This window comes from Taeniopygia guttata, chromosome 4 (assembly GCF_048771995.1).
Source record: "Taeniopygia guttata chromosome 4, bTaeGut7.mat, whole genome shotgun sequence".
Classification (NCBI taxonomy): Eukaryota; Metazoa; Chordata; class Aves; order Passeriformes; family Estrildidae; genus Taeniopygia; species Taeniopygia guttata.
In genome coordinates, this window is record NC_133028.1 from 63170861 (window position 1) to 63195599 (window position 24739).

General features: G+C 43.9%; 1 protein-coding gene across 3 annotated transcripts; it reads left to right on the forward strand.

The window, feature by feature from the left end:
* The first annotated feature begins 2535 nt into the window (after window positions 1–2535).
* Window positions 2536–24533, forward strand: LOC100225801 (glycerol-3-phosphate acyltransferase 3). 3 transcript variants are annotated; one of them, XM_012573295.5, is made up of 12 exons: window positions 2536–2759; window positions 11714–11780; window positions 17569–17839; window positions 18291–18365; window positions 18865–18954; window positions 19151–19244; window positions 19645–19760; window positions 20866–20921; window positions 21393–21478; window positions 21898–22026; window positions 22502–22581; window positions 23390–24533. In XM_012573295.5, exons 1-12 carry the CDS (start codon window positions 2619–2621, stop codon window positions 23514–23516), a joined length of 1332 nt encoding a protein of 443 aa, XP_012428749.5. In that variant the 5' UTR covers window positions 2536–2618; the 3' UTR covers window positions 23517–24533. The 3 variants fall into 3 exon arrangements, with proteins under 3 accessions (XP_012428749.5, XP_072784866.1, XP_030127820.1); XM_030271960.4 differs by lacking the exon at window positions 2536–2759 and adding an exon at window positions 3930–3959 and having other exon boundaries at window positions 23390–23626; XM_072928765.1 differs by lacking the exon at window positions 11714–11780 and having other exon boundaries at window positions 2561–2759.
* Window positions 24534–24739: the final 206 nt, after the last annotated feature.

Here is a 24739-nt window from a genome sequence, read left to right on the forward strand (position 1 = left end):
GTACGTGTTTATGTGCAAATCTTGCCTCTGTCCTGGTCTGTTTAGCTCACCCAGCATGGCTGCCTGTGCCTAAACTGCCTCCTGTCATGACACATTTTCACAGTGTTTTTCCCCACTGTTGCATAGTGAGAGCAGGGCTCAACGCAGCCACCTTCCCCTCCTCTTAAAACACAAATGCTGGTAGAGACTGTTCCCTTCCTGCTCTTTGAATCTTTTGTCTCTCCAGGTACACTGATGGATTCCAGCCTTCTGAGACTCAGGAATTTGCCACACGCCATCAAATTTGACATATGGTGTGCCATTTCACTAAAGAAGAGGTTAACAAGCACGTGGACTAAGTCAAATTATTTTCAGTTTTTAAGATTTGTTTTCTCAACAAACCCACAAGGCAACACTTTGCCTTGTACAGGATTATCTGTATTGCAATTCCTGCTTCAGATGGCAATACTGGATGCCATTAGTTGCTGTTTAAGGTATTGAAGGTACTGAAATGTCAGGTAGATAGAAAGCTGTATGACCCATTACTGTAAACACCGTACTGTTTTCCTCAGGATCTAGACAGCATATACTGTTGCTGCTTGGGCTACATCTGTCCTTTGGATGAAGCATTTTGTTCCTTAACGCCAGATGAAAACAAAATAACCAAGCCTTTGGCCTCTGCCATTTACACCCCAGATGAAAATTCACAAGCAAGTACTAAAAATCCTGTATCACTTTCTGCTTGGGAAGCAACAAAATACAAAATTAAAATATCTTAGCCATGTCTGTGTTACAAATATCAGCCAGTCCGGAAAGCAATATTCTTTTGATTTGTTTCTGTTCTGGGCTTTGGGCACTTTTCATTTACTTGAATCCACACATCTTTGTAATATTTTAAAACCACTTGTAGTGCAGATAGTAAGAACTCTTTTTTTACCCTGTGTATGGCACTAACAGGTTATGGCCTTGATCCTAACTGGGCCTTATGGGCATGATCGTAACTAAACACTTAGAAGAATAGACACTGAAGTGCTGTTTGGCAATATCAGATCTAGCTGCACAACTGTGGTTGTGTCTAGAGGCTTCATCAGGGATCATCCTGCTTCTGCCTCAGAGCAGTTATTTACCAGATGAGGCAAAGAGTAGGAGGAGAGACACCAGAGCCAAAAATAGGAGCCAGAAAGTAATGCCCTTGTCCACATGACTCCCATGGAAATAGTTCTTTAGGCCTCGGACTCCAATCTAGGTTTTTCATTGGATCCTGAGCACTTGGCTGTCAGATATATTTCTGATCATTCAAATGTGAAGAGGCACACCAAACATCCCATTTCTATGAAACAGTTATGAAGGATTGCCACAGAAAATATGCTGACTGCCTTTTTCTCAGAAAATGATGTTATTTCCCTTTCCCCGGAATGCTTTTTCAAGACTGCCATCCCTCTTCAGCCTTTTTCTCCTAACACTGCTTTCTTGGTACGGATTGTGTCATGCCAAGTGCTGTAGGGCTGGCTGTGCACAGGCCGGGGCAGGCAAAGCCAGTTGCCATAAAGTTTCCTTGCTCTCGGAGAGGGCCTAATGCCGGTGTGGGAGCCGGACCCTCAGTGAATCCCTCTTCCCTGCTCAAATCGGGAGGAAAACACAGCGCAGACCTTTCTTTAGCTATTTTTCTCTGTCGGAATCTGTGGGTATTGGTGATTCCGAGATTGTAGAAAGTCTCTGTCTTTCTGCCCCGTTGCCAAAGAAGAAGCCATAATTTGTCTGTGCTGTTTCCAAGGTTGTTTATTCTGTTTATCTCTAACATGTTCTGCTGCCCTGCCGCAGCTCTGTCCTGCAGGGCAGCGTGTGGGGCTCTGCCCCTCAGTGGGATGTTACACACATTATATACCAAAAACTACGTGTACTATATTTACAATAATGTGCCAATATCTATCATCTACGTTGAACAGTGTGTTCCCAACCTAAACCAATAGAAAAATGCCAACACTACAGTGAAATATGGAGGGCATGAAGAAGGAGGAAAAGGACAAGACACACCCAATTCCTCCATCTTGTCCCCTCTGAACCCCTAATCTAGAAACCTAAAATTTTACCTTTGCACCCGTGTCACACTTAATTATTACTCTTATCAAACACTCAAAGCTTGTAATTCATCCTGTAAGATTGAAAACTCCTCTCCATGGACAGAGATCACAGACAGTGTCTCTCGGGGCTCTGTACAGGGGGGTTCCTGACCCCCTGCCAGGGTCCCAGACCTGCCAGGGCAGCCAGAGGGAAGCCCTGGATTCCCACATTACTCCACTTTGATATTCACAGAGCCAGCAGCTTTCCCCAGTTTTCCTTTTCACTCGTGCTCCCCGAGCTGCTCCTTTGGGGCTGCCTGCGGCTCCGCAGCCCCGCTGCGGCGAGGCGCAGGGCCGGCCCGCACCGTTGGAGCCGTTCTCCCCACGCCGGGAGCCCTGCGTGCCGCCCGCTACACCCGCCTCCAGCTGCTTCCCGCCCGCCTGCTCCGCTCCCGAGCCACTCCAGCGCCCACACCGCACCGGCCCCGCCGCTCCGGGGCGGGGCGGGGCGGAGCGGGGCGGGCCGGGGCGGCCGCGGGCCTTTAGGGCCGGCGCTGGCGCTGCGCGGCCCTGCGCGCCATGGAGCTGGTGTGGGCCCTGGGGCAGGTGGGCGCCGTGTGGGTGGCCCTGGTGCTCGGGCTCATCGTGGTGCCCTCGGCGCTGGGCGTCTCGCTGGGCATCTCGGAAGCCTATATGTGGTTGCTGGTGAAGACGCTGGAGGTAGGCGGGAGCTGTGGAGGGGAAGGGGGATGTTCCCGGCGCTCCGTTGCCTGCGGGGCTGCGCCTTGCTGGGTTCCCCCGGGCCGGGCTCGGCTCCCTCCGGCCGGGGCGTGTGCGGGGGGATGTCCTGGAGGAGCGTCCGTGCGCTCCGTTCCCATCGCGTCCTCCTGGGGGTCACGTCCTGCCTGGCATCGGCTCTGCTCGGCTACAGCTTCGGGCTTAAAGCCCTCGCCTAATACTGGAGGTCTGCGTTAATTTTGTGGTTGTGTAGGCTCAGGAGTGCTGCCCCTGAAGCCGCAGGAGAGCGGAATAAACCTTGTTACCTAAGGCTGTACCATGGCCTGGGCGAGGCTGTCGCTGCTCGGTGGCAGCTGTGCTCCGCTTGGGCTAAATGATACCGGGTGGTGCTCTCGGAGGGTGTAAAGGTCTGCTGCCAGCAGTGCTGATGCTCAGAGACTGCGACTCTCATCCAAGCTGAGCGTGTACAGCACCTCAGTTGCCATCTGCCTCTGAATTCTCAGGGACACCCAGTTTCTCGCAGAGGAACTGCTTTCTGCACGGGGCATCTTTAATATGTGTGCAAAAACTCTCCCTCTGAAGCTCATGGTAGTGATGAGCAGTAGTGTTTTTAAATTGTTGTTGGACTTGATCAGATTTAAATCTTTAGTACGCTTTTTCCAAGGAGGAGGGGCACCCAAATCAAGGAAACAGCTGTAAGGAGGAAAAGTGAAATGACCCACAGCATTCAGTGGCCATGCAATGTACATCGCTATGTGACTATGGAAAGTAGATTTTGTCTATTTTCACCTTGTTCTTCGAGGTTTTCAGGCAAGCCTTGTACTTCAAAAAAAAAAAAAAAAATCCCGCCTATTAAATCGGCATTTGTTAAATGCATCTTAAGCAAAATGTTTTTAGGCTTTTGGGTGAGAATGAATCTGTTCTCAGTAATTTCTGGGACTGTGAATGGTATCAGCATAACTGTTGAGGAGATAATATGCATTTGTTAGTGGAAAAAAGGATTTGAATAGCAGGAGCTGAGGAGGTAAAGATCACTCTGGCCTGAGGGAGCAATCCAGATGGCCCAGTGAGATAGTCTTGTTTGGATGACTTGCCTTCACCTGTGAATAACCACAATTTACATTCTTTATTCCTAGATCATTAATCATTATTTTTTAATGTCATCAAATGTTGCAACAAGAGGTGAGTCAATATGTTTTGGGCAAAATTGTGGAGAAATATCTGCTGGCATAATGAGGATGGTTAATTGTGAGAGCTCTCCTAATGCCTTAAGGGAGGAAATAATGCCCACTCTGCGAGTTATTATTACACTTGCGAGTTATTATTACTTTTGCATGAAATACTTTCTGGAGTTGCATGTTGCTCAATATATTAAAAATTAAATTAATACATAATAATATTTGACATAGATATGCTATAAAACAATGTATATATAAAGAAAAGGCAATGAAAAATTGGAAAGTATTCTGAGAAGAGTCAGCTAAATTTGACTGCTATGGGAGAGTGAAGAAGCTCAATCCACCCAGGTATTTTGCTTATCTCAACTTGGCCTTGCTTGCCTGTGAATTCTTTGTCCTCAGAATACTTGCGTGGGGAGAATCCCTGAAAGGAAGTGGTTTGTTGTGGAATGTCTCCTCTTCATTTGCTCACAGGCGTGTCTTGGTTAGAAGCCCGACAGAGGATGGTTGTCTACAGCCAGGTCCAAGCAGCACCTGCAAGGGCAAATATCTAAACTGTGGATATTAATCAGTAATATTGGGAAAAGTACTGTATCCTTGCGTGTCAAACTTTCAAGAAGTCGGTTATTTAAATAATTTGGGAGGGTGTATTTCTTTTTATAAGGGATAGTTATTAATAACTGTTGTGTTAACAGTGAAATGTGCTGCTAGCTGAGCTACTGAAACTCCCTGGGATGTTGAATTGGGAGTGCACGTTTTTTCCTGAGAAGAGCTTTTTGGCTCGGAGGTTACAGGATGCTGAAGTCCCTGATGGCTGAGGCCTTTTTCAGCAGTGTTAACTTAATAGCTTCCTTAAGCTTTCTCTTCCACTCCCAGCCCTGGATCTCCCGAGGCCTTTTCCCCTCTTTTCCAGGAGGGAGGGTGGGCTCTCACACCTGCAGAGTGTTCAGGCAGGATGTTGCTGCTTTTGTTGCCTCTTTAATGGGCCAAATTACAGGAACTGTCTGCGAAGTGGTGGCTGTTTGTGCACCCCAGGTGATACCCTGGCTTTGCCTGTTTTTATCCCGTGCGTCTTGGTGTAGTGGAAGGACACAGTGACTGTTATTTATTTCTTACATGGCCTGTGTTGTCAGCTTACAACGTCTGCTTTATTCGAGTCAATCTATTTTGAGGGTCCAAGTCTGTCCATAGTTCAGGGACACGTCAGACAAAACAAGACATCCAAGAATGAGTCTGTGGTGTTCAGTTGTTGTGTAGGCTATGGGATGAGGCAAGTTAAGATGATGGGGGGGCTTGTGCTTGAATTTTTTCTTGCCAATTAAAAAAAACCACCTTTTTCTGCTTGTTTCAGGAGGGCAGAAGCTTGTTCTTGGTGCTGCAAAGTATGATCAGAGAAGAGGGAGAGTGAAGCTCCTTTTAGAAACAAAGTATTTTTGTACTTTCACAATCTGGCTTTTCTGACAAGGGGCAGCAGTTGCACAATAGATTTTTCTTTCTGCTCAGCCGCCTCATCAAGCATGTGCTGCTGAGAAAACGCAGCATGTACAGATGAGGCTGTTCTGCTGTTGGATTGCATTTGACCATTAAGTACTGCACTAGGGATTACCAGCTTTATACGGATATATTTTTTCCTGTGTGATTGTAATTTTTTTCCATGTGATAAGGGAAAATGTGTAGAAAATTATGCTAAAGAAGTATCACAGGCAGCAGTTGCTATTTGAAAGCCTGCTTCCCCCATCATGTGGGTATTCTTGAAAGTGCATTAACTTGCTTCTGAATTACCTTACCAAACTCAGCAAACTTTTAGGAGATTGCTCATTTTTGCCTGTGGCTTTCCTTCCAGTGTTAATAGAAGGGTTTCTGGCACCATGTTAGTATTTTTTTTTTAAATGTGGGAGTACTGCTGCAGAAACATCTTTAGCAGCTGTTTGCCCCTATGAGGAGCTAGTCTGGACTAGGCACCTGCTGTCCTGATGCTTGTCAAGTCTCTTGCCACAGAAATATTCCCTACTGCTGAAATGCTGGGGACTGTCTCTTGCAGTCATCACAGTGTGCTGCATTGCTCCCTGTTTGTTTTTTTGACATCAACAGATAGCTTCCAATTTTAAATTAAGGACATCTTTACCCCTTGGTCTCATTTTTGCTCTGTCTTAATCCATTGCCTCTTGTGAACTCTTACTATGATTTGGGGCTGTCGAGGCCCCTGCAAAGATGCCATTGGAGCTGTCTTGCCAAGCACTGGAGAATCCAGCCTTTCAGCAAGTCCTTTGTCTTTCATTGAGGCCCACAGAGCAGTCACTGTCATGTAGGATCAGTTTCTCTATTTCCATCGGATTGTAGAAAATCTGGAGGACTGGTTTGGACTTTGTGTCTGTATATTTGGCAGTAGCAGTGCACCCCCAAGTGATGATCTCTGCTTTATGGTTTGCAGCTCACCTTGTTAAATACTCTGGGGTCTTTTTTCCAGTCTGCTGGGTTTCTTTTTTTTCTTTTTTTTTTCTTTTTTTTTTTTTTTTGGGGTGTGCCTTGCTGACTGACGCAGAGTTGTCAGCAGCAACTGCCCTGCTTGCCCTTTCTAATGGGAAAATTTCATGTGTTTTTTAAACTGTGGGGTGCATAATACTTGTGAAATATTAAGAAACAAGAAAGCCTGAGGGAAGTGAGGTGTTTAGGTCACGTTTGAGTCAGGGAACAAATAACCTATTAACTAACATCACATTATTGTCTGTTTCCTGACTAATGGTTTGTTGATGACTGCAAGCACTTTTAGTGCTCCTCTTCCCAGTCTCTGTTGGCTTTTTGTGGGGGCTTGCAGTGAGCAGACGGAGTGCTTCTTGTGTGGCTGGTTTGCTGGCTGTAATGCACAGCAGATGCTGCACTTGTAGGTGTTGTTCATGTCCTGTAACTGATCCATCGGGGGTTTAACAGCAGCCCCTTGTAACAGAAGCAATTTCTGATACGTTATTATGATGCCTGTAGGGAAGGTATTTTTGCTGGGCAAGAATGTAATATTATTCTGTAGCTGGAAGTTAAGCCAAATTTCCTTGTGTTGCAGATGACCTTGCAATATGAATGGCCTAGATATGAGGAAATAAGGGCCTCTCAGTGCCTCAGGTCAAACTGGAGATTGTGCCTGTGCAGGGCCTGTGGGATGGACTGATACTCTTGTCCTAGGTATGCCAGGCTGCAGCTTCTTCCCATGAGTCACTGTCAGGATTGTGTGTGGTGCTGGTCGTGAGGGTGGGGAATGGAGAAGGAGATGATGTAAGCTGATAAATAGATGAATCATTGTGGGCTTTGACTGCTTGTGTAAGTCACTGGCCTCAGCAGCAAGCTTTGCTAACTAATGTCATTGCACAGTCAGTGAAGGCCTCTGTGTAATTGGTATCCTTCAAGGACTGGTAGGCAGAGGAGAATCTGAGAGAGCTCTGAAAGCTGCCAGCTCAGATGGCAATGAGAAGCATGTCTTGGAGACATGCCCGCTGTGAATGCTGAACCCTTGTTTACAAGGCTCACACTGACTTTTGCACTAGTATTTTAGCAAATTTTCTGCAGAATCTTGAAGTAAATCCCTGGCCTGTGTTAATGTAGACCCCAGTCCTTTGAAGGCCTTTATGTATGTTTACCACAGATTTAAAAATCAAGAGTTGTTGTATATCAGTAAGTTTGAGAGAGTTGGGGCTGCCCTCTGCTATAATTGCATCAGTAATTAATGCACCATATTCCAGATCAACAGCTCTTGTCTGAAACTGCTCTCAATTTCACAGCACGTGAACACTGTTAATAATCAAATGCTGTTAAAAAAATAACAGCAGCTGTATTCAGAGCTTGCCTTGAAGTAAGAGTTTGTGAAGCTGCTGTAAATAAAGAAGCTGCTTGACATTCCTTTTGCTGATGCCATTTGTGTTATCCTATAAAGCTAGACTCTCAATTGCTCATTGGATACCTGTCCACCAGGAAGGACTTGCTATGCAACTCCTCTGTGAGGAAGAATTTGGGAAGCTTCTTGGAGGCAGTGCCAGGGGTGTCCCATGAGAATAAGAAGTGCATGGGAGATGACTGACTCGGAAATGATTGCTCCTCCTGGTGGTGTTGGTGTACTTGCCTCACACAAAACAGCCCAATAACTGGCATGCAGATTTTGCTGTGTTAAACAAGGTGGCATTGTGTGGGATATGCTCTTCAATCTTTCTTCTGTTACTCAGGTTTTGAGAGATTCCAAGGAGGAGTGCTCACCTAAACTAGCACATAAACTTTTGACTCTGATCCAGTGGTGCTTTTAAAAGAACACCACCAGTGGTCTGTTTCCATGTGATTGCAGATTTCAGTCATCTCTCCCTTCCAAAAAATCATCCAACATTGTTCAGTCAGAGGTGGCGTTAAGGTGGTAAATGAGGTTAAAGGCTGAGCCCAATTTCTTAGGGGAGCAGGGCAACACTCTGAGGTGTTCCTAGTGATTTATCTTTTGATCCCAGCAAAGAGTGTCTAGATGTGCTTTCATGAAATGACACGTCAGGCTTGGCTTTGGAGATAGTCAGACCTCAGAGGCAGAAATTGCACATTTAAAAGAGTTATGAAAAGCCCTTCCGGACTCCAGATAAGGCGGTTGCTAAATAGGCAACATCTTCCTCAAGTACTGCATAGGTCCTCTATGTGTGGCAGTTGCTTAGTGATGTGTAAATGAATTTGATCTTTTGGCCGCTTTAGATTTTTTTTTTTTTAAGGTGCTGATAAATTAGAGGACTTTGAGGGGAAAGTTGATGTTTTCCTTGCCTAGTGACGTGTGGTATCTTCAGATTCTGCATTGCGTAATTATAGCATCCAAGCTACTTTCTTGTCAGCAGTTGGGATACTAAAGTTTGAAAATAAGGCTTGTGGTGATGCTTGCAGTTCTGGAATCATGCTGTTTTCTAGCTTTACATTTTCAGTCCAGTGGGTAGCCCCACTGTAGAACTATTTTTAATCTGTTCAGGAGCCTGGTATTTTATACTTATTCCCCAAAGCTGCTTCAAAAATCCCTACTAAAAACACAGGTCTGCACCAAGGCCCTTGGGACTGCCAGCTCAGCATCAGCTGGAAGAAGCCACTTAGATTTGTGCCAGTGTTATTGAGAGATCCAAAAGACTTGCCAGTGTGCTTTTTGCTCATTTCCTCAGTAGAAGAGAGGCTATAACTTGTAATTGTTTAATGCTATACACAAACACGTTGTTTTCCCCGCTGTGGGATGGATCAGCTCACATTGTGATAGCTCTTTATAGCACAACCTTGTTGTCCTTCAGCATAGGAACCAGCTGAAGCAGCGATGGATGGCACATATTCCTGACTAGCAGGAAGGAAGGGGAATTACATTACTGTGGGTGGTGTCTCTTTTGTTTCCCAGCCTGGATAGAAACAAGCTTTTCACTTGATCAAAGTTGAGATTCTGGCTTTGATGGTAGTGCTTTTAATTCAGGTGCCTGAGAATACATAAAAGAATTAGATGTTAAGTAAAAATTTCTCATTTCTTGCTCCTTGGTTGCTGGAACATAGAGAGTTTTTGGAAATATGATGGATTGAGGTAAGAAGAAAGCTGACAGAGAGCTTAAAACTTGTTTGGTGTGTCATCTGGTAGATGTGAGTCCTTAGGAATGCCCAAATGCTCCTGACCAAGAGGGAGAGATGGTCTCATCATGGCCTATTTTATTAAGTGTGCTTTAATCCCCTAAGAGACCTGGCATGGAATGTAAAACTGCCTCAGCCACTGACTTGTGGAGCACAAGTCAGTTGTCCCCTGGAGTGCACTATGCAACCCTTGTATGTGATTCCATGCTCTTGTCAGGCTCATGCAGCGCTCCCATCTCCTGGGAAGGCACAGGTAGAGTGCAAAGTGACCTGTCCTCTGCAGACTTTCTCTTTGCCACTGTTCCCACATCCCCCAGGTGGGCTGCTGCACCTTTCTGGAGTTAGATGGACCTGAGGAGCAAAGGTCAGACCACTTAAGAAGAAGAAATGTGCTTTTCTGAATAAGGTTGATAAATGTATCTGAGCAGTAGAAACTGACTTGAGTTACATGACCCTGCAATTTCTCTGCTTTGGGAAGATTGCACTGCCTCTTTGCATAGCAAAATGTCAAGATACCACAGTACAGGGGGGTGGTGCAAGCTTTTGGGCATTACAAAGGCCTGTCTCAATAACCTGTGTCCTTGTGATTTGTGCTGAGGCTCAAGCTTTTACACAGTCTAGAATGAACCCATAACTGCAGGATTTCTGTAGCAAGAGCTTTTTGAAGGGAACGTTGCATTCTCTTTCTGAGCCCCAAAGTGTTCTTCCAGGTTTTGATTATCCCTTTGAGAGGATTTGAAAGATGAAAACATTTTTTTCTGCTGGTGTGTATGGCTGAAACCACTAGCCAAATATACTCTTGTTCTTCTATGTGATAAGTGACTTAACTGTTTGTGGAGATCTTAATTTGTTGAATACATTGGTTCAAGTCTGGTCAGAAATGATTGCGTAAATGTATTTGCTGGTCCTTCTTTACCCCCAAATCCATTCCATAGACAAAATGTAAAATGACAGTGCTCTGAATGGGTTATTCCTTGAACACTCTTTTGGTTTGGTATTTCCCAGAACTTTTATGGTCACAGTACTGCTAAGAATGTAGCCAGAAAGTTACTGAAAGTACTTGAGTACTACAGAAAGAACTGAGTTATTCCTACAGTTAAAATTCACTCCTAGAAGAGCCATTGCCTTGGCAGCAGCAGAACTGAGAAGGAATGGGCTCTCTGTAGCTCACCCTAAAGCTGGTGAATTGGCCTGTTTTCCTGCTGCTCAGAGTTTCAAAATGAGAGCTGAGAGAGTTGGGGTTGCTCAGCCTGGAGAAGAGAAGGGAACTGGAACACATTGCCTGGAGAAGCTGTGGACTCTCCATCCTGTTCAAGACCTGACTAGATGGGGCTCTGAGCAACCTGATCTGGTAGGTGCTCCTATCCATGGAAAGGAGTTGGAGCTAGGTGATCTCTAAGATCTCTTCCAACTCAAACCATTCTATGATTCTGTGAAGATGCCAAGAAACAAGCAATTGCAGAGTCAAGGGAAATTGCAGGTTTGTTCAGCTTGGAAAAATTATTGGGTGCTATCCTTTTTGGATTGAGTCTGAATTTAATTGAAATTTCTATGACTGCAAATGCTGGATTTGGCTTTTAGTGAAATCAGCTGTGTGCAGGCTTCAGTTTCACTTAACCCAGTTAAGACTTTTTTGGTTCTTTTTTCTTTTTTGCTTCAATATGATGAAACTACTCTGAAGGAGACAGTCTGGGTTGTAATGTGTCTGTCAGCTTTGTGAACACATGCTGTGTGTGTCCTGTGTCTAGCTCAGCTCCCGGGGCTTTCCATGCAGCTTGGACTCAGTAGCTGCTGTGGCAGTAGCAAGGCTGACAGAGACCTTTCAGGTTCTTGGTGGCTGTGTACCTGAACTGGAACAGGTGTGGAGCACTGAGTTGGCTCTCTGAAGACTGAAAGCAGAGTTGAGAAGTACTGACTGGCACTCAGTGTTGTTTTGGTTCGTTTTTTTTTAATTATTAATTACTCTGAGTTTCATAAGAACTGTGTATGGGTCTGGGTTTGTGGACACATCTGAGGAGGATGAATGATGATTACCTGATGAAGATATTCTTTGAAAATCACAATGTGTCTTTGACTAACTGTTGGGTTTTTTGGGTGACTTTTTTCCTTAAGTGCATACTGCATTTGTGAAATTAATGTTTTCTTCCTGTTCAACAGTGGGCCACTATCCGGTTACAAAAAAGTGCCAAAAAGCCGCAGCCGCCACGGATTCCTACTGCCAATGGTGAGAGCTTGGGGTAAAGTCACATTGATGAGACTAATATTGTGATGCTGGAGTACTGAGGCCTTCTCAAATGAAGCAGTTAGATGTGTGCATGAGAGAACCTGAGAAGAGGTGGGGTGTTACATGCTCACTGAAAGTCATGGTTTATCCTCGGGCAGCTGCTCACTCACTGCCCCAGTGGGACTGGTGGGAGAATCACAAGGGTAAAAGCCTGAAAACCCATGGGTTGAGATAACGACAGTTTAACAGGGGAAGCAAAAGTCACACACACAAGCAAAGCAAAACAAGGAATGAATTCCCTACTTTCCCATGGGCAGGCTGGAGGGCAGTGGGTAACAGTGACTTGGAAGGACAAACACCATCACTCCAATGTCCTGCTTTCCCCCTTCTTCCTCCCACTTTACATCTTGCCATATGGTCTGGAAGGTCATTTTGGGTCACCTGTCTGAGCTGTGTCTCCTCCCACTCTCCCAAGCACCCCAAACGTCCTCTCCAGCCTGGTTGTATGAAAAACAGGAAAGCCCCTGGCTCTGTAAATCCTGCTCAGTAATAACAAAAATATCTCTATATTATCAACTGTGTGTTCAGCACAAATCCATAACACAGCCCCATACCAGCTACTCTGGATAAAATTCACTCTACCCCACTGAAAACCAGCACACTTATATATCTAATTATTTTGCAATGCTACTGGCTAGCAAACAGTTCCTGCAGTATAAAATGCTGCTTTCACTGGCTTATACTGAGTCATTGAAAAATCAAGGGATTGAGGAAGTGAAGGGTATAAAACAACATGAAATTTAACAAAACAAAGCACAACTTAAGGTGAAGATTATTCTTAGTTGATGAAAATTTTTGTGTTTAAATATGAGGTTAATTTTCATCTTGAAATTTGTCTTTACACTGATGCTTGCAGGGTTGCTGCCCAGCTATCTCTAGTCCTAACAGCATTAGAGTGCACTTAAATATTTCCTGGAGAGATTTAAGTGTTTGTTGGACAACGCCTTTCTTTCCCAAGCTGAATGCTTTTCCTGTGGTAGGGCTGCAAGTTGAAAGTGTGTGATGGGCTTGGCATTTTTCCAGTCTGTGGCTATTGACCTTTTACTCTCTGGAGTTAGTATCGGTGTTTGCCAAACTTCTTACACTCACTGTCTTGTAGAAAGACAGCTGAAAAGTTGCTTCATCTTTCTTCCTTTAGCCTAGTTTTGAAATTAGTTCTTTAACCATATCTCAACCCATAGTGTGTGTGAATTGTGGTAGAGTGTAGTAGGTCAGAGTTGTGTTTATGACTTTGGAGCCATGAGAGAAGTCTGAGTTTGCCCAGGAAACAGGAGAAGGCTGAACAAAGCATTGGAGTCAGTGCTTGGTTTTCCTCCCGGTTCCTAAATGCTTCAGTTTTGTTATTCAATTGCGCTGTTTTGGCAGCATTTGGCAGCAGTGTGAGCATTTTCTGTGTGTTCCCTCCTTAGGCTGCACAACTGGAGGCAGGCCCAGCCTGCCAGTTAGCAGAGAAGTCAGGTGTTACCTGAGCCTGTGGATTAGCTCATGTGAACATGAGCCAGTAGTGGGGACTGAATTGCTGAGCTGGGTATGTGCATTTCAGCTCCAAAGGGATATCCTTATCAATACTGCAGACACTGGGATCGCTCTGTCTGCAGGCCAGGCATGGAACTGCCTTCCATGGCAGCAGATGCAACTGTCAGCATCTGTGATAACAAACTGGAGGTGTACTGTACAGCACCTCTGAAAACAGGTTAAGACTTGTCTTGCTTAGTTGCTGACTTCCAAGTGGCTGAGAAAAAGTACATCCTATATCACTCACCGGTGTCCTGAAAGTTGTGGGTTTTTTTGGGAGGAAAGGGGGATAGGCAAGGTTAGTGGTCCTTTCAGCTAATTGTCAGTGACATGTTGTCTGCTTCCCAGGTTGTCAATGATGCAGGAAGATGCCCTTCTTCTTCCTGTAAGGCTGATGGTGCCCCATCACATCATGGGCCAGTGAGAGGGCAAGAGACCCTACTGTGCTGCTTTAGCTGCGCAGTAGGAGCTGTCATCCTCCTAGACATCTGATCATTCTTACATGTAGTTATTTCTTCTCTAGTAAACAGACATCAAGAGAGAGAGCTGTCCTAGCTAGTAGATTGTTTTTTGAACTATCCTTAAAAAAAAACTACAAATAGCTATTTTTCCTACAGCTGAAGGGTATGTAGTGTTAATATGTGCTGTGTTCAGAACCTGCACAAAGCCGAGTGTAGTTTGCTGTCTGGATGACCATTAGGGATAGTAAAAATGGCCTGAGGTAATTAATATAGATGATTGTGTGCAGGCTATGTTTAAGCAGTCTTATGGATGGGGATACACAATCACAATGGCAGCCTGAAGCCCTTTTTAATGTCCTTCATATATCTGAAATAAAAAGTTAAAATCTTTCCCCACTGGCAGTGGCTCTTTCTGCTGGAAGCTGGAATCTTAACTGTTCCTTACTTGGGAAAGTATGGGGAGATATGCAGTGCCAAGCAGTGCTCCATATCTTGCTCTTAGGAATTTTTAAAGCACAGGAGTAACTGGTTTATAATTAGGAGTTCCTGGCTGTGGAAGAAAGTACTTGAGGACCAGGCCAATTGTAAGTTTAACAGTGATTAATATATAAGGTGGTGTCCGCTGAGGTGACAGGACATGATCAGACAGAGGGGCCCAATTGCATTACACAATATTTACTGAGGGAGGAGAAACTCCTGCTGATAATGAATTACAAAGCAGTTGATAATAGCAGGGTAAAGGTAAATGTTTGTGTGTGAGTATGCACCTATGTGTAAGTGCTGAAAGGATGCATGTATCATCTCTTATGATTTTCCTGACCACTCAGCCAGTACCATGAGGTGAGTCAGCCTAGGAGGGAGCACTGTAGATGTATGTACAAAGTCGAGTTTTCCTGTTCCCTGGCAGAGCAAAAATGGTCTTCCCCAAACACTTCGAAATTGTGTCCCGCAGTAAAAAACCAAAAAACAAACAAAACCAACCAAACAAAAAAACCAACCCCAAAACCAAGTGAGCGTGATTAAAGAGACACCACCTTTCTCTGCAGCATCAAATCCAGTGTGCTTTACATCTCTTGGCAGAAAGGGCTGCCAGTGCCCCTGTGTTGGTGGTGTGGTAAGAAATAGTTTCAAGAGAAAAGTTGGCTGATGTAGTTACTTGAGGAAATATGTGGTGCTGTCACTTCAGGATCCTTCTGTGCTAGAGGGCAGTGTGTGCTGGACCCAGTGGTGGCTCTTGGCTGAGTAGGTGCTTGGAGGGTAGGTGTCTATCTCACTGCAGCTGAATAACCAATTCTCAGCTCTTTGTGTAGGTGCTGGCTGTGTTGTCATCAAGGTGGTGGGTTTAAAAAAGACAAAAATGCTATTAACAGATTTGAAAATTGCATTCAATAAAAGAAAAGCTTATGCAAATAATGTTAGTAGTATCTAGTTACTACATAAGTAGATACTACTAAGGAGCTAATTACTTGATACTGCTAAGATCTACTTGCTTTGTAAGTAGACGGTTTTAAATTTGAGTCTAGTATAATTAGTTGACTGGAGTCTGTGAGCTTGAAGGCTTGGGGCTAGCGCTGCAATATTGAGGAAAACAGTGACTGTGGCTTGTTTTTTGTTGAGAGTAATGTTTGCTGTACTCCTGCGTAGTGCTGTCTTTGGCAAGCTCAGTTCTGTCCATGGCCGAGGGATTAAAGGCCGTGAAATGTGACTTGTGATTACAAGAAGGCTAAGTACATCACCAGAGCAGCATGTGTGTAATTCTGTTTGTAATACCTTCACGTGCTGCAGAGATCTTGGGTTGCAGTAGCTGTCCCAAGGCTGCAGGACAGCTGGTGCATGGGGGTGTCATATGACAACAACAGCGCAGGCTGATGAGGTTAGAGATGTTCCAGCCCTGCTATCTCAGCTTGCTTGCAGTGTGATAAACTTCTCACTGGCTTCAGCTGAGAAGCTACAGCTAGATAGGCCAACTGCTTGAGTGGTGCTGAAGAAGGGGGAAGGATAAGGGCTGTATAAGGAGGAAACATTCCCAGCTCTGAGAACTGGAGAAGAGGGGATGGTATTTGTGTGATGGATGCCAGAGTGTTCCCCTGGTTTCTTGCCTACAATCCGTTTCCAGCAGCACGCAGCAGGCAGGTCGCACTGACTCACCTACAGTCCTGGATATTTCACCGTTTGGAGATTTTCTGAGTGCGAGAAAAGTTGAATCAAAAACTAGAGCTCTGATTTGGGTTTAACATATGCATAAGTGTAGTCCATTTTGGTAAATGATGTCATGCATGCTTGTATAATTTAGATCCTGAAGAGCATGTGGCTTTTTGGATGTGGCATATGAATGGTTTATATTTGTAGGCTTGTCATGGGACGATGCAGTGAGGTGGCCCGCTGGTGCAATTGGAAGTTGTGGCCAGGTTCCAAGCTGAAGGTGCTGATAGGTTTTGTTGCAGTGTTCTTCTTTAGTGTTTACCTCAGTGGTTTGTGGTACTTGTATCTTGGAGCTTCCCATGTTATCCCATATGTGCCATGTCAGTATGTGTGATAAGATTTTTCCATATCACTTGTAATTTAAATGTCACAATTATTGGCACAGGAAACATATTGAGAGATTTTCTGCTGACAAGATTGAATTGGGAGGAAGATTTTCTACAAAAACACATCCTAGGATATGGAAAGTTCTTAGTAGCTTGACAAAATTGGACGCTGTGTCCTTTCCCATTTTTTTTTTTTATCTCAGCATGAAAGCACAGAGATTATGCAATATATCAGAGGGTGTCTGACAGAGTGGCAACCTGAACTTGGACCTCTATAATAATCCAAGTTGAGTGTCTCAGGGGATGGTTGTTCTGCTTAACCATTACTCTAGATTTCTTCAGTCATCAGTTTCTGCAGCCAGACTTGCTTACCAGCAAGCAACTACTTGATTTTTGTTTAGCTTACACAATTTGTTCTTGCCTTTGAAAGCTCTGATGAGAAATTTGTGCTTATCAGACCATAAGCTTACTTAAAAATGAACAGGTCGGAGGAAGGGAAATACTTCTTGTTTGCACTGCAGTTCTGAACTCTCCAGGTTTCTCTCCAGGCATTATGTGGCCAGAGTTCAGCTGAAACAGTTGTTGGTGCTGAACTAAATCAAGGCTCCTCTAGGCAGAACTTTCTTTGATGTAGTGTTTTGGAGGTTTGTTTTTTTTTTTTAATTTTAAGTAAAATAAAAAATAGTGTGGTCTGCCTGTACTTACAGAAAATATTTGTGCTGTGATAGCAGGGAGGTGTGTTTGGTTCAGAGGTGCACAGTGCTGTGGTCTGGGGCTTTGGCAGTATTGTGGGTGTGGGACATCAGAATGTCAGAGGAGATGGGAATAGGGAAGCCTCCATCAATGAGATTGAATGCCCTTACATGCACAGAGCAGGGGAAGGAATGGAAAGGCCAAGGTCTCACCTGGTTTCTTCTGAAAGCATAAGAGTCCTGGATAAAGTTTGATTTGAGAACATGCCAGATGGGTTTGCCTTCTTGCTTCATGTTCAGTAGGTAACAATTTGGTATAGTTGCTGCTCAAGGTGGTGTGAGAAAGGGGAGCTGCAAGTGGCCTCCTGCAAGGTATGCTGTGTTCAACTGCACAGCTTCTCTTCCCATCCTAGGAGGGGCTCTGACAGTAAATGTGTCTTCTTGAGTAATACAGTGACTAGTGGTCTGGAGGGTGATTGTCAGTTACATCACAGAATTATTTTCTCAGGTGATTACCCTTTTCCTTCCCAAGGTATCATTGAAAGGGATGAAACGCCTATGGAGAAAGAAATTGCACTTCTGCATGGAGCAGACTTCGAATTCTCCCACATTTTTTACTTCTGCAGAAAGGGGTTTGAGGCTATTGTGGAAGATGAAGTCACTCAACGATTTTCCTCAGAAGAGCTGCTCTCCTGGAATCTGCTCACGAGAACTAACGTCAACTTCCATTACATCAGCCTGAAGCTGACTGTTGTGTGGGTCATTGGGGTGGTAGTGCGGTACTGCTTCCTGCTGCCCCTACGGTAAGCTATGGTGCTGAGGGGCTTTGTCAGCCTGGGAACAGGTAAATTTGTGCATTCTTGGTAAATGTCATCTCAGCTTTCTTTAACACAAAAGCAGCATTGGCAGATATAAAATATTAACTTGCTTAAAGGCTCCTTTTATGTTAACAAGCACTTATTTGGTTTGGAGAGTAGAGTAGAGCTGGTGGTCATCATTTCCATGAATGCTTCCCCTAAGTCGATGTGTATTAGTAAAATAAATGTTAGTGCATGGGAATAGCTGGGTCTGCTGCCTTTGCTACACCATGACTTTAAGCAACAGGTTAGGGAATTGCTGAGTTAGAGAACTGCATGTGTCATGTATCTGAGGAATAGTTGAATTTCTGCAATCACTTTCCATTTTAAAAGGGGGAAGGTGTTATTACAATGAGCAAAGCTACTTACTTAGGTTTAATGTCTGTTTTGTCTGTAGCTTTAGCCTCGCTGCCATCGGTATTACATCAATGATTGTGGGAACAACTGTGGTGGGACAGCTGCCAAATGGCAGGTAGGTACTCTGTGTGAGGGATGAACTCACCAAATTGCATCAGTGCAAACAGCTGAAGATTAGGAGTGGACAGATTTTTACCTATAACAGACTACCAATAGTCCATTCCACCCACAAAATTGTGGACCTTGTTTTAGTGGCATTTTGAATTTGGGCTGAGTTTGGATTCTTGTCAGTCTTGGCACTGAGGCTGATGATTTCTGATGGGTTCCTGCTGCTGCCATGAGATATGCAAATGGGGCATTGTAGGGCAGGTAGTAGTGTTGGGATGAAAAACACCCAGCAAAGAGAGGACAGCCTTGCCTAGCTAAGTGGTGCCAAGGGCATGATGTATCTTGGCTGAGTTGCTGTAGCAAGTGAGTCGTAGAGCTGGGAACATCCTTCTGTGCTCCAGAATACCAAGGAGATTTCAGCCCTGAGTTGTGTTGAGTAGGCTGGAGAATATTGCATGTGCATCTAGCTGCTTTCCAGGATGCTTCAGATGTCCCATTTCTTTCAGTGTGAAAAACTACCTGAGCGAAGTGGTTCACCTCACGTGCTCCCGCATCCTTGTCAGAGCTCTGTCTGGTACTATCCATTACCATAACAAGTGAGTGAGCAAAAGTGTGTATATGCTTATATGTGTGTGACATCCCATTGGAAATGGGGCCTGCTCTCTCCTGAGCTGCAAGCTGATGTCACACTCTAAAGGCTGACTCACCTGACAGTTTCCAAATGGAACTATTTGGTGTGTGATGTGGTGCTTAATGCACTAGCAGTCTAACAAAAAAAATATGTGATTGCAGGGAAAACAGACCTCAGAAAGGAGGAATTTGTGTTGCCAACCATACATCACCAATAGATGCGATCATTTTGACAAATGATGGATGCTATGCAATGGTATGAGGAGATCTAAGATAACCACAGCAGAGGGACCAGGAGAGGGAAAGATTGTGGGGTACTGCTTGTGGACTTCAGTACTTTGACAGCAGAGATGTTTGCTTGAGCACTGGTCATTGGGGAAAAGTGAAAAATTGTGTGGAAAATGATCTGTATTATGTGCTGGAGAAGTTGTCCTTGGACTGTCAATGCCAGGCTGTTGAAGTACCTGAGGGAGTACCATGTGAGTGTCTCGATTCTTTCAAGTGAATGCATTTTAAGAGTTCTATGGTCATTGCTCAATCCTGGCTTGCAGCCTCCCCGTGCTTTTGGGTTTGTTGGATGTTTTTGGAGGGGTGGAGAGGAGGAAGTTCTGCCTTTCAGGTGTCTCAGATACTGATGTGCCTTACTGGACTTGTAGGTGGGCCAGGTTCACGGTGGGCTGATGGGCATTATCCAGCGAGCCACGGTCAAGGCGTGTCCCCACGTCTGGTTCGAGCGCTCCGAGATCAAGGACCGCCATCTAGTGACAAAAAGGTGAGGTGTGTGCTGGGTTGTCTCCCTGGAGAGGCATCGGGCAGTCAAAGACCTGGATTTGGGAATGAGTTACAGGGGTGGTGTGCAGCACACTGCATCACTCAGAATGACCCGAGTGTGCTTGTTTGTGTGGGCTTTGGTGCAGTACACTGAGGTCAAAATGTCAGGTTCCCAGGTCACCAGGGAAGGCTTGAAACATTTATGCAGCGTGTCACGGTTTAGACCAAAGGTTCTGGGAAGCTTTAGATTGCAGACTGTCACCAAATATCTCAGTTGGGAAGCCATCAGCATAATAACTAATGTCTGATGAATTTTGAAACCATGTGAAGATACTTAAATTCTGGTACTTTCTGTTGAAGAGAAATACTGATGATAAAATTGGCTTTCTGTGACAAAAGCTCAGTATCACTGGAAATTGTGAGCCACTAGAAATAAAAAGCTTTATTTTTTTTGGGTGGAAGGCAAATGTCTTGTTATAAGACATTTTGAAGAACATTAAGCTGTATACAAAAGTGGTTTTCTGCAGAATGTCACCAAAAGCATACCTGTGAATACTGTAGTACAGGGATAAAAATTCTTCCTAATTTGTAGAGAACTTTTTAGGTTAATTTTGACAGGTTAATTTCTTCACTGACTTATTGGCCTCTGCACAGCAGGACAGCTTTGCCAAGTTGTCCAAGTGTTATTCAAGTACTGTGGGCTGTAGGTATTTAGAAATCCCCTTTTTAAGAAATATGCAGTTAAGCAGCAGAGGCTGGATGGACCACTGCGTCAATACATTTTTTTCTTAAGTAGGCAATTTCTTGAAGGTTGAGTGGATCAGAGTTAGACTGGCTTAATGGCATATAATTGTTGGCCTCTCTGACAGCCATTAGTAAAATAATGCAGGGGAAAGAAAACAGGATCTTACCTCAATGTAATGCTCCAGGGGCTTAAGGGATGGCTGGCACAAAGCTTCAGTTTCTGTAGGAAAAAAAAATAGCAAGTACAAATTAGTGTCCAGTAAAAGGCTTTGATTTTATACATATGTAATACATAAAGCATATGCCTGGGGAAAGAAGAGTGGAAAGAACCTGCTTTTTAAGCTTTCCTTCTGCTTCCACAGGCTCAGGGAACATGTGGCAGATAAAAGCAAGCTCCCAATCTTAATTTTTCCAGAAGGTAAGAAGCTGAACTTCTTTTCTCCATTCAGTATTGATGTCATCCCTGTTCTCTTTTCATGGCTTCTGCTGCTCAAATCTATCTTCACCTCTGGCTTCAACTTTGCTAGGGCATTCCTGGTTTTCATCTTTAATATAAGATGAATATACATGGAGACAACACAATACTGTCCTTGGACATTGCTTCTCCTGGCAGAAGCTGCAAGCAGAAGAAGGGGAAGATTGTTTATTTTGCCCTGAGATTACGAATTTGCTGTCCTACAGATGTAACCTCAGCATTATGCTTTTTGTCTTGCATACCTTCTGGCCTCATTCAGAGAGTCAGTCATGAGACAAAGGCTAAAAGTAAGCAGGGGTGAGATGCTTATCTCAATGAGCAGCAAATGCAGGCCCTTTATGGGTAAGACCTGACTGTGGATGTTGTGTTGTACTGAAATGGCTGTGTGAAGCAATGGCTTTGTCTTCTGGACAGGCACCTGCATAAACAATACATCTGTGATGATGTTCAAGAAGGGGAGCTTTGAAATAGGAGGGACAATCTACCCTGTTGCAATCAAAGTAAGTGGAAATAGCTGGCTGCTGAATTTCGGAGTTTGGGCTGGGTTTTTGTCAGAGGGGCAGGAAGCTGTCTCAACACAGCTGCTATTAAAAGCACAGTAGATCTGGTAATTGGGTAGATGCTGTGGATGGCTCCTGGAGAGTAAGTGGCTGAAATGAAAGTGAAGTCCTTTGGCCTATAGAGCCTGGCTGGTGGGCCAGATGGGGTCAGCTTCTTCCTCCAGAAAGCTGGAAGGAAGAGAAAACCAGCTAGTCCTTCCCAGTGCTGAAGGGAAGCATCCTGCTCAGAGCAGACTTAATTCTTTTGGCTGTTCAGGCAAATGGGTGACATCTGCTGCTGGTTCTGCCATGTAATCCCAGGTCTGAGGGGCTGCGATGGTCTGGGGAAAGGCTTAATAATTTTTTGTGATCCTTTGCAGTATGATCCTCAGTTTGGAGATGCCTTCTGGAACAGCAGCAAATACAATATCGTGAGCTACCTGCTGCGAATAATGACCAGCTGGGCTATCGTTTGCAATGTGTGGTACTTGCCACCAATGGTTAGAAAGGTAATCCAGCATCTGGTTGCCTGACTGCTATTTAAAAACCTGACTATGTCTGCAAGTGCACTTTTACTCTTTTTTTTTTTTCCCAAAACTTCTGCCCACCTCATGTTTCCAAATCAGTTTTATACTGGATTTTTGTCAGTGCTGACTGATGTATGATTGGACTCTAGTTTTCCTGATGCAGCTTGGTTCCATCAGCAGTGCATCAAATATACTAAAGATAGCAGTTAATGCAGTGCTGTTCACAGTAGCAACAATGGTAATGTTCCATCTTGTTGAAGCAAAATTTTCTCCTAATTTCAACACTAAGGGGAAAATGAGTTGTTATCACTTGGGAACATCAGATTATGATGTTGGCATGATAAGGAATGGGTTGTTTGGAAGTGAGCTAATTTGATGAGGCAACAGATTAAAAAAATGTTATGAAAGTCTGTTTCCATTGACTTCTCTGATTATGTTGAATTTGTGGCTCTTGAAGGAAGATGAAGATGCTGTTCAGTTTGCCAACAGAGTGAGGTCAGCCATTGCTCACCAAGGAGGACTGACTGAACTCCCATGGTGAGTGATGCCCTCCTTGTTAGAATTCATGGACTATTTGTGATTAATTTGACTGATAGGTGCTTCCCTCCTTAGCTTTGTGACAAATAACATTCAACATCACTTTATTCCACTCAGGGAAAACAATGGAGTGACTCCACATGCACATACGTGAAAGTAAAAGATGTATGAAATCTTTGGAGCATGTAGCATGCAGTGAGTCTTATGTAAAGGCTTGATGTTTTTGAAGTAGGTCCATTCATAGTTGTTTCTCATGTTGAGATTAAGTAGCAAAAGTGACGTTTCTTGGCAAATCTGATGAACAACAAAAAATAGGTCTTGAGGCTTTCTGCTCTTTCTCATGTCCTGCCTCAGTAAGTAGCAGGATAATGCCTAGATTTCATATGACACAAACTTGAGAGCAAAATTCAGATGATGAGAATGAGAAAATGGATTAAACTGTGAGACCCAGCTCTGAATAATATAAGGCAAGACACAGCTGTAGTGTTGCAGAAAATTGACTGCCTCTACAGTCTGGGGAAGTAGCATCCCAGATTGCTGAAGATTTCTATAGTAGGTACAGCATGTTACCAACATGAATAGACTGCTTTAATGAGCTAAATTCAAAATTTGAACTGCATAAGCATTGTGCTTAAGGTAAATGTTTTAATAAATGTGCTTAAAATTGAATGTTAGAGAAGTTCTGAAGAAAAGCCTTTAATAATAATAATTTAGATTACCTACCTTAATCAACTGTAGAGTTTTAATGTAGTGCATAGTTTGATAACAATAACAGCCCTGATGGTTTGCTGTTCCCTCTTTGTTCCAGGGATGGAGGACTGAAACGAGCGAAAGTCAAAGATACCTTCAAAGAAGAACAGCAGAAAAACTACAGCAAAATGCTAGTGAGAAATGGATCAGTAGGAAGCTTGTCTGCAGAAACTGAGTCAGACTGAATGGTGGTTCTTGAAAAGTAACTTTGCACTACCAGCCTTAGCAGGAATGTGGTTTTTAAATTAAAAAAAAACTGTCAAAAAAGAGAGCAAGAAAACAACAAAATCCTTCATTGTGTGTATTCATATTCTCTGTGTGGCTGGTGCAGAGCCTGCCAAGGGCAGTGTCTCTGTGGTATTCCCTATTCATTCTTTCACTATCCTGCCCCTCTCCATCTTCATGTGATGATGCACTGTAGCTCCTGGTATTCCCAAGCTGAATGCCTGCAGAGTTAGAAGATGAAAAAACACCCCAGTATTTCTGAGTTTGTAAGGATGAAGGGAAGTACACTGAATAGATGTTGTCAGGACACTGCTTGTGAAGATGCAAGATACCTCTTGTTCATGGTACTTTAAAGGTTTAAAAAAATTTTGTCATTTTATTTTCCTGTTGCTCACAGATCTTTTGGTTGTAGATGACTTAAATCACTTGCTTTAGGATGTTGTCAGAACTGTGAGATTTACTCTTTTTGTTAGCTTGCACCTGGATGTGCAAGGAGGGAATGGAAGCAAGGGTTGCAGACGCCCTACTGGATGGGAAAGGAGCTGCCCTGCCAAAAGCACAGACCATGGAACATGAAGAATTTGGTGGCCTTACAACATGGTATTGCCTTTATTGAGAACTGCTGCCTGAGGGAAGATAAGGGGCAAGTGCTCAATCTCCCTGTCCATTGCTGTTGTTGAAATTGCTTTCTTGAGCTCTGGAGCTGTAAAGGTAAGGTACAGTAAGGGCTGGATAAAGTAGGCTATGACAGATGAATCTTATTGTCACAAGTTCCCATCTGCAAAAATTGTTGTTAATGGCTTGACATTCTCAAGAGAGCCACTCCAGAAACACATCTTGTGTTTCCTGGGCTAGCAATAGCTATTACATCTATAAACATAGGATTAGTAAGTTAGCTTTGATACGAGACATGGCATGTCCAAATCTGCAATATATTGTTGCCTGAATGTAATGAGAAATAAATTCTATATTTCTAATGGGTCTTGTGTGGCATTACTACTGTCCTCTAAATCTATATAATGAAAAAAGTTATACTTCCTGAGAACTTAACATTGGAATCATGGAAACTTCAATCAGTGACATAAAGGACCAGCTGTATTTGAATTCTGTAGATTTCTAACCTGATTTTCTTTCTTTTTTTACCCTCTCCTTGGACTCTAAGGCACATAGGATGGCTTGGTGT

Coding starts and splice junctions, on each gene's coding strand:
- LOC100225801 (XM_012573295.5), top strand. CDS start 2,619: ATGGAGCTGGTGTGGGCCCTGGGGCAGGTGGGCGCCGTGTGGGTGGCC. Junction 11,781..17,568: donor ACGGATTCCTACTGCCAATG/GTGAGAGCTTGG, acceptor TTCCTTCCCAAG/GTATCATTGAAAGGGATGAA. Junction 19,761..20,865: donor CGCCATCTAGTGACAAAAAG/GTGAGGTGTGTG, acceptor CTGCTTCCACAG/GCTCAGGGAACATGTGGCAG.